A 9,353-nucleotide genomic window follows, 5' to 3' on the forward strand; every position below is an offset into this window, starting at 1 on the left:
GGTAACCCCATGTGAATGTAGATTAATGTAAATGGGTTAATTTTTAATTATAAAAGCTAAGTAGCATCAACCCTAATCTACAGGCCAAACTGTTGTAATTAATATCAAATCTGTGTCATTATTTGGGAACTGGCTGGTGAAACAGAGGAGGACTCATTACAAAGTTATGAAGAAATTGTAGTAAATTGAGACTTAATAATAAAAACATCTTTAAAGGTTTTCACATATCATCAGAATGGAGCCTTGGAATGAATGGGAAAGATGATAGATTTAGGAACTCATAGTACTCTCCAGGCTGGAGGAGAAATGCAGATTGTGATGCTGATGCTCCATTCCCATGTAAGGAGTAAGGATGTACAGACCTCACAGGAAGATGTTATTATCAGGAGTGGGAGTGAGGTGAACCCTGTCACTGGTGAACATCTATACTCACATTATTAATGACTATTGATGCTTTGCTGAGCACTTTTCACACAAAAGTACAGCATCTATATCTGTCCAAATCCTTGTTTCCTTACTTAAACACTTGGGTCACTTACTGAAAAGCTCAACATAAGACTAAATCAAAAACCCAGAAATTTGGAAACCAAATTTTAATCTCTCCTCAAGCTTCCTTATCAATTATTTTTATTGTAATTTTAGGGCACAATACAATGCTTTTGAGAGGGCCTCATTTGTGCTCACCTACTCTTCATTCTCACTGGAGATTACCCACCTGGAGGCTCAGGCCATTCTTCCAACTTGGGCCTGGAGACAGTGATCTGCAGGGTATGAATAAGAACACATTCAGGTACCAGGTCCAATTTATTTCCACAAGAGATACCAGATGCTTCTCTAGGGACAACATGTGTCTGGTTGCTACTTGGTATGTTCTTTCCATGATATAAAACAGGCAATAAACAAGTGTGAGTCCTGACTTACCAGCCTCAGTTAGGTCTAATATATTTTCCTTAACAATTCCCTGCTTCTTGCATAGATCCCCAAACTTTTTCTTGATTTTTGAACTCAACTTTGGTTTCCGGCCTGTGAAAAATAATGGTGACAGTAGTGATTGCATTATGTGTATTGACCACATTCACAGAGCTGAATAATGAATGGGACAGGGCCCCTCCAGAAGGATGAGAAAATGATTGACAACATGATTATCAGGCATGGACATGACCAGTCATGAATTTAGCATTCATAGGATATCTTACTGGCATAGTGAGGGATTGCAGAGACCTCCCACCCCCACCACTGTGACTGAGGGATAACGGAGGTGACCATTTGTCTTCAGTAGATATGGAAAAAAGAGGCATTTCAGGGCCAGGCTGGGTAGCCCATGTTAGAGCTAGGGTTTCTTTCTTTTCTTGTTCTCCCATCCCATTACCAGTGTCTGTGGGAAAATACTCTACCGTAGAGCGTCATCAACTGGAATGTTTCCCCATTCTTGGTATTTCTGAGATGAATTATAATATAATCATCATAGTCTATATCAAGTATAGTAAATCTATTATATCCATTATCTGTGGAAGAAATGGAACATAACTCAGAAATTCTTTGGTCCACAGGAAATTATTGAAACCTTTTACCTATTCTATATCACAGGTAAAACTCAAAATGCATATTCTAATAGAGATTGGCGAAAATGTCTGCTGCTTTCTATCCATACTTCTTTGGACATCTTGAAGACACCTCTAGTAAACAATTAGTCACAGCAGCCACTCTCCTCTCCATAGCCTGTCTAGTTCAATCAGCAGCTTCCATTGATCTCTATCTGCCTTTCATAAGCTCACTCTATTATATACCTGCTGCTGCATCCTGAGTGATGTGGACTGGTGGCATCCATTGGGGCAGAATCAGACAGAAGGCAGGAGACAAGAAACCACCTTACCTTACTTGTTCCACCTGCCCAAGAATGGGATGCTAGTTATTAGATGACCTCTGTTGCATTAGCTAAATAAGCAGTGATCAGCAACCAACTGAGCGTCTGAAGAGGGTTGAGATATTGTTCAGTTGTAGAGAGTTTGACTAATATGTATAAGACCCTGAGTTCAATTCCCAACAATAAGGCAAATGTGCTCACACAGACACACACACCCACAATAGAGATATTGGGGTTTTTCTAAGTTCCTTATGGATAGATATGTAGACTTTTTGTATACTTACATTTGACATCATATACACCAACCTCTTCTGTTTTGTCACATACTACATACAGCTCTGTGCATTCTTCATTGACACTGTGAAATAGAATCAGCTGGTGCTTACGGGTACTGCTCTGGCTGGCCCCTTAGCCTCTGTTCTACCCAAATCTCCCATTTCTAATTCCACTTAACTTTCAAATGTTTTTGTAAAATGAGCAAAGTCATTCATTTGTGTTATTTCACTTATACTTAATACTTTACTGATCACATGTTTGCTTATCATTTAGAAAAAGAATGACAATCACTTCAAATCACTGTCAGAACTGTGACTACTTCCCAGTGTCACTCACTTGTGCAGATTTTCACCCAGATGTCCAGCATCTGCATCAAATTAGTGCTTTCAACATTGCCCATTGTGTACCTCCAATCTACAGAGGAGAATTAATACCCCCTTCAATGCAGTTGAAGGGGTGGAATTTCGTGGCTAACAACTAGACAGAAATATTTAACTCATGATAATCTACATTTAACTGTGCTATATATCTCATTCATTATGATTTCATAAATTCCTCTGACATTTGCTTATTAAATCCCCAGTAAATTTGTTCCTGTCACCAATGCTATTCTCTGGCTTTTGAAAACACCCCAGTTTTGAAATCTTGTTTTAGTATCTGTGTGAGTGTGTGTGTATCTGTGTTTGTGTGTGTACCTGTACATGTAATGAGGGCCATATATTTCTTTGTGTATATGTGTGTGTTCTTGTGTGTGTGTGTGCGCGCGTGTGTGTGTGTGTGTGTGTGTGTGTGTGTGTGTGTGTTCTTGTGCATGTATGAAGGCCTGAGATCATGACAGGCTTCCATTTCTTCTTTCTCAGATAAGAACATCTCACTTACATCATATGGAATTTAAAAGCTAAGGACGAGTAATTGAAGAGAATGTATTCCACAAACATTCTCATGCTTCCATGTTCCTCTATTATTTCTCTTTTGTCAGAGGCCAAAAGAATGGAATGCCATTTTCCCTGAATCTGTAATAGATAAGTGAATTGTTAAGAGAGGAGGGGCAGGGACACTTCATGGACATGTTTCTACTTGAACTGACCCATGGACCTGGGCATTAGCAAACACAGGATTAGATCTGACTCACCACCTCAGTTGGCACAATACTTAAGATCCCATCTTTCTCTCAGTGGGATTGAGGGACCCCAGGCATTATTAGATGAGGATAGCATACGGGTTGCCTTGTTTCAGAGTCTGAAGGCTCTCATTTGTCTCACAGAGTGAGGAGCCACAACCCTCCTCTCAATGGCCCTACTTGGCTTCAGAGTTCCCAGGAGCACCCTCTGGGTCAGACGTCCCCAAGCCCCATGAGTCTACCTTTTGTGGATTAACGTTCTTTCCAATGAGACTAGTTTTTCTTTCTGCATGGACACGGACTAGTGTCAGCTCCAAACCCAGCACAAGCAGAAGCAGTGGCCGCTTCATTTTGGATGGAATAGAATCGTCTCTCCGTCAGGACTGTGACTTTCCTGATGGTGGCTGCACTTTACTACTCAGCTGCTCTGTACTTATATAGTTTCTGAGTTCAGATTTTTTAACTGTAATCTCCTCCTCCTTCCCTCACTGTCTGTGAAATGTTTCTTCACTTATTGATGTGAGGCCAAGAATTGCTCCTCCCCTCTTCAAACGTGGCAGTCTCGTCTCCCATGGGTTGATTTCATAACCTTAGGTTTCTCAAAACATTATCCCAAGAAAAATTGTGGATGCCTTAGAGAGCTGACATTTGGTACCTGCCAGATTTAACCCTGACTTGAATCAGAAAGCCAATTATGTGTGTTTGTGGGGGTGGAGATGAAATGAGAGGCCAAGGGGGCAGAGCATCTTTGCTCTAAGTCTCCAGTGAAGTGTAGAAGTAAATAAATTTATCGTTTTTTAAATGTATTTTTATGAATGCTTCTTTTGGTTATGTGTCTGTGCACTCTTGCATGCCTGGATCTGTGGAGGTCAGAAGAGGGAGTCAGATCCTTTGAAACATGTTCTTGAGGAGTATGTAGACCTCCAAGGACCAGATTCAACTTCCCTTCCAGGCAGGATACTAAATAGCAAGCATGGGGGCTGGCTAAAAGGATCTGAGTGTGAAGGAATCAGCTCATAGACATATTATACTCATGTCTCTTTATTATTCAAAAAGTTCTTTCTGATTCCATGAGGTATCCAGTTTATATACTCATACAGACACAATTAGCAGTTCTCTGGAAATAGCAAAGATACCAGACATGCATTTCTCAGAGCCTGAAAGCAAATAAGATCTGACAAAGTCTGTGCCTTATGTCTCAGATAGGATGTGACTTTTAAAACAAATATCTGGGCAGAACTTATGAGGCAGTAAGTGTTAATGGAGTAAGGGGCTGTGATATCTAAAGGGGAGATAGGTGTTAGTAAATAAACTACATTTGTGTGGCTAGTTAAACTAGAAATTTGTTATTGGTAAAAGAAGAAAAAGTGAAGAACACTTGGCAGTGCTGTGCACTCTCTGAGCACCTTCTTCTGCTTCCCTCTGTGGGGGCTGGGAACATAGTTTCATTGTAACCATGGAAACTGGCATAACCTATGGGAGAAAAATGGACCCTGGATCACATCAGCATTTTTGACAAATATTATTGCAATCACCCAGAACTAGATAAAACAGAATGGCTACTTGAAATCTTGAGGAAGCTACTCTGGAGTAAGCAGCAGAGTACTCATACTGCTGATGCCCTGGTGAAAGGGAATTCCTGTTTCTGTAGGTGGTTAAGCAATCCAATGCATTTTGCTGTATCTCTAGAGGAAAAGGCACAGGCAGTTAATTTCCTAAACTAAGATCTTGTATCAGTGAAACTGAGAAGGAGATGAGTACAGAATATTAATAGCTTCTTAATGTAGAGTAGGGACCAGTACATTACACTCTCCTGAGTTGACTATTAGAGAATTCAAGGATGCCTATGCTTGCTTGTCAACGGGGGAAGACAGGGCATATTGCCAACTCAGTGCCTGTCTTTTGAAGCTCTGAATGTGATCTATTGGCATGCCTCCTCTCCTTGCAGGATGTCCTGCCATAAGACATAATTGTAGGGACCTAATGTCTATCTTGTGTGGATTTGACTATGAGAAAAAGATTTATTTGACTGTGTGAATACTTTCACATCAGGGCCCCATAGTGTGGGGGGAGGTAATCCAGTTTACCAGTACACATGGGAGTTGTGCCCAGTAATTGCCTAATACACTGCTGGTGTTTTGTGGGACAAATCCCACTATAGAATGGGGAGCACTGTAGTTTCACAAGGGTTTTATAGAAGTGACAGTGACTATACAAAAGGCAGGTATCATCAAAGCTCTGCAAATTGGATTTCCTACAATGGAATTCATGATGATCCTGGTGGTTCAGACTCATGATTTTGTCGATTGATATCTCCCTGTATAATGCTGTGGCCTGAAACAGAGGAGACCCCAGGTTCAGTTCCCAACACTCACATGGCAACTGACTGTAACTTCAATTACAGAGGATCACACACCTCCTTTTGATCCCTGTGGCATCCTGCCCACATGTGGTACATATAAACTCGTGTAGGCACACACACACACACACACAAATAATAAATATTTTTAAAAGTTTTAAAGACTATCAAGGGAAGATTTCCTGAGGCTAAGCTGACAGACCCCAAAGCTTCTCAAACTTTGTTCATAGAACACTGGCACCAGAACTCAAAGTTCTAAGGTAATAGTCAAGTTGCATCAGCAGTTTTTAAACTTAGAGACAATTGGACTTCAACAAACAAGGCATAATCTCATCATTAAAGAATAACAATGTTTTTCAATGTCCTACTTGCTGACAGAGTTCCAAGCATAAATTATGCCAAGAGTCTGCTTACAAAGACATAGTTTAATGGGAACATATTTTTTATCAGTACAAATTTCATTTACCCTGTAACTTGAAATATAAAATTGTGTTTGTTTCCAGGATATAAAGAACTTAAGAAAGAAGCAGGTACTTAGGTTTTATCTTATTTCAACATTGTATAATATGGTATGTATTATTTTGTTCATTTTACCATACTATGAATTAAAACTGAGAAAGATTAAGATATGGTGATATATTTTTATGATCTAATAAAGCTTTCCTGGATCATAATGTAATGCTAGTCACAGTCAAAGAGGCCAGGCAGTGGTATTACACATCTTTAATCCCAGCAGTCATACCAGTTAGCCATAGAAGCTGTGCAGTGGTGGTGTATGCCTTTAATCCCAGCACTAGAGAGGCAAATAAGACAGGAGAAGGGTCTCAGAGCATGCATTTGGTTTCCAGCAACACTGAGGACAGCATCCCCCTTCAAGCCATGGTAAAGAGAAGGGCTTTCTGACAGCTTGGCATATTTGCTTCACCGATGTTCAGCTTGAACCCCAATATCTGTCTCTGGGATTATACTCTTCTTGTTACGTTAAGTAACTGTATAGGGTCACCTAGCCAGTCAATGGTAGAATTCAGTTTTAAATCCAATAATAACCCAGGAGGCTCTGCTGTTATGAACTCCCCTACACCAGTCAAAATGTTTTTAACATGAGGGGAGGATGTTTAAATACAGAAAAAGGAATAAACAGTGCTATATACATCCAGAGGTGTCTGCCTGGCAGGCACACTGAAGAAATTGGCATGGGTTTCTTTTAATTATGGAACTATGGGTGTAGCTCAGGATGGAGTGAGTAAGGGGTGGCTACAGCTCTCTCCTTGTCTACAAATATTTGATGGATGAGCTGGTAAATGATTGATTTGGAGATTAGTGCTTTTTTCTGTCTCTTCCATCTTTGTTGTTTTTGGTGTAGCATATGAGTTACTCTGCATATCAGATATGTATATTGCAATTCAAAACAACAGTAAAATGACAGTTATGAAGTAGCAACAACACAATTTTTTGGTTGCAGGTCACTATAACTTGAGGAATTTTATTAAGGGTTGCAGGATTAGGAAGGCTGAGAGTCATTGTGCTAGAAGATCATGAAGGAAATTACTAAAACATACCAGAGAGAGATCATGTTTGCTTACTACCAAGATGACTGGTATGAGAGACATTTAGAGAGAAACTACATGGTGCTTACCAAGTGTGAAAGGTCAGGATCAGTTTGTAATTTTCTTTCTTTACATAGAAAAATGTAGAGTTATTGTGATAAACACTATGACCAAAGCAGCTAGCAGAGGAAAGATTGTCGTCCATCATGAAGGGAAGTCAGGGGCAGGAAGTCAATTTGAGAATCTTGAGACAGGAACTAAAGCTGAGGCCATAGAGGAGCATTGCTTCCTGGTTTGTTCCCTGTAGATTGTGAGCCTGACTTCTATAATTCAGGACTACCTGACCAGATGGCACTTCCATAGTGAGTTGGGCCTTCCTGAATCATTTTCAATTGAGAGACCCAGAGGGTTGTCTACAGGCCAATTTTATAGAGGCATTTTCTGACTTGAGGATTCCTTTTTCCAAATAACTCTGACTTGTATCAAGTTGAAACTAAAAAAAAAAACTAACCAGGACTGTTATTAATGAAGATAAAACAAACAAACACAAATCAATTCTGCAGGAGAAACAATAAAAATAAGCCGCTCTGCCAGTGCTCTGAGAGCTGATGTTGGTATCCCTGTGTACAAGAGGGTGTAGGGTGATGTGTACACTGTAGACTTACATGAACGGATGCTGGATGAATGAGAGTTGGTGCTAGAATGCACATACAGGACAAAGGTTTGATCCTTTGTGATCTAGGCCAGACTTTCTTGTGTCTTTCTTGTCCTCTTCTTTCCTCATTATTCATACTTTTCTATATGTCTTTTCATGAATAGATTTATGAATTATGTTCCGGACTTTTCCCCTTGTAATATCTGTATCTTAATTCATAAAACTATTCATGATAAGATTATATATGTATATGTATTTACACACACATGTTAACATCTGTCATTTTATAGATAAAAATGAATTGTGTTGGCAGTTCATCTGGTTCAATTGAATGGTACTGATGTGACTGTTAACATTAATTCTTTTTATTTTATTTTATTTCTTTATTATTTATTTTTAAGTTTAAATTTAGATTAGAAACAAGGTTGCTTCACAAGTCAGTTCCAGGTCCCTCTCTGTTTCCCTCCCCTCCTCCTGTGCCCTCCCTCCAACCCCCCCACAATATCACTTCATTTTCCCAGGGAGGGTGAGGCCCTCCATGGGAGTGTCCATAGTCTATCATTTCATCCATGGCAGGGCCTAGACCCTCCCCCAAGAGTTCACGATGAGAGTGCATCTACCATTGTTGGATGGGAGTCCAAAGTCCATGTGTATACTTGGGATGAATACTGATCTACTGCCCAATGCTCAATAGATTACATAGGCCTCCTCATTGACACCCCTATTCAGGGTGTCTTGATCAGCCCCATGCTGGATTCCCAGGCATCAGCCTGAGATTCAATAGTTAACCCTTGTCAGGTCAGCTGTTTCTGGGGGGGTTAAACCAGCCCAGTCTTAATCCCTTTAGTCATCAGTCCTCCCTCTCTGTTACTGGCTATCTTGAGTTCAGCTCAATGCTTAGCTGTGGGAGTCTGACTCTTCTTCCATCAGCCACTGAATGAAGGTTCTGTTTCCCAGAGTCTCTGGCCATGGGACTGTAGCCTGGCATTCCCCAGATCTATGTCTAAAATCCATATATGAGAGAGTACATGACATGTTTCTCTTTTTGTGACTGCATTACCTTTCTTCTAGTGTCATCCATTTGCCTGCAAATCTCAGGATTCCATTGATTTTTCTGCTGAATAGTACCCCACTGTGTAAATGTACCACATTTTCTCTATCCACTCTTCGGTTGAGGGGCATCTAGGTTGCTTCCAAGTTCTGGCTATTACAAATAATGCTGCTATGAACATACTGGAACAGACATCCTTGTTGTATGAATGGGCATCTTTTGGATATATGCCTAAGAATGGAGTTGCTGGGTCTTGTGGTAGGTTTATTCCCATTTTTCTGAGGAATCTCCATACTGATTTCCAAAGTGGCTGTACAAGTTGGCACTCCCACTAGCAATGGAGGAGTGGTCCCTTTTTTACCACATCCTCTCCATCATAAATTGTCCTTGGTGTTTTTGATTTTAGCCATTCTGACAGGAGTGAGATGGTATCTCAGAGTTGTTTTGATTTGCATTTCCCAGATGGCTTAGGATGTTGAGC

The 9,353-nt window shown here is 40.3% G+C and overlaps 1 protein-coding gene across 1 annotated transcript; it reads right to left on the reverse strand.

Annotated features, from left to right (window-relative positions):
* Positions 1-723: 723 nt before the first annotated feature.
* Positions 724-3,610, reverse strand: LOC121138916 (major urinary protein 5-like). Its single transcript, XM_040741967.1, has 6 exons — positions 3,503-3,610; positions 3,020-3,153; positions 2,149-2,222; positions 1,395-1,505; positions 922-1,023; positions 724-761 (listed from the first exon to the last, which is right to left on the reverse strand). Exons 1-6 carry the CDS (start codon positions 3,608-3,610, stop codon positions 724-726), a joined length of 567 nt encoding a protein of 188 aa, XP_040597901.1.
* Between the last annotated feature and the right edge of the window lie 5,743 nt (positions 3,611-9,353).

Source organism: Mesocricetus auratus, unplaced genomic scaffold (genome assembly GCF_017639785.1).
Source record: "Mesocricetus auratus isolate SY011 unplaced genomic scaffold, BCM_Maur_2.0 Super-Scaffold_6730, whole genome shotgun sequence".
NCBI classification, from domain to species: Eukaryota; Metazoa; Chordata; class Mammalia; order Rodentia; family Cricetidae; genus Mesocricetus; species Mesocricetus auratus.

Coding starts and splice junctions, on each gene's coding strand:
- LOC121138916 (XM_040741967.1), bottom strand. CDS start 3,610: ATGAAGCGGCCACTGCTTCTGCTTGTGCTGGGTTTGGAGCTGACACTA. Junction 1,506..2,148: donor TGGTGTATATGATGTCAAAT/GTAAGTATACAA, acceptor TTTCTTCCACAG/ATAATGGATATAATAGATTT. Junction 1,024..1,394: donor CCAGTTGATGACGCTCTACG/GTAGAGTATTTT, acceptor TATTTTTCACAG/GCCGGAAACCAAAGTTGAGT.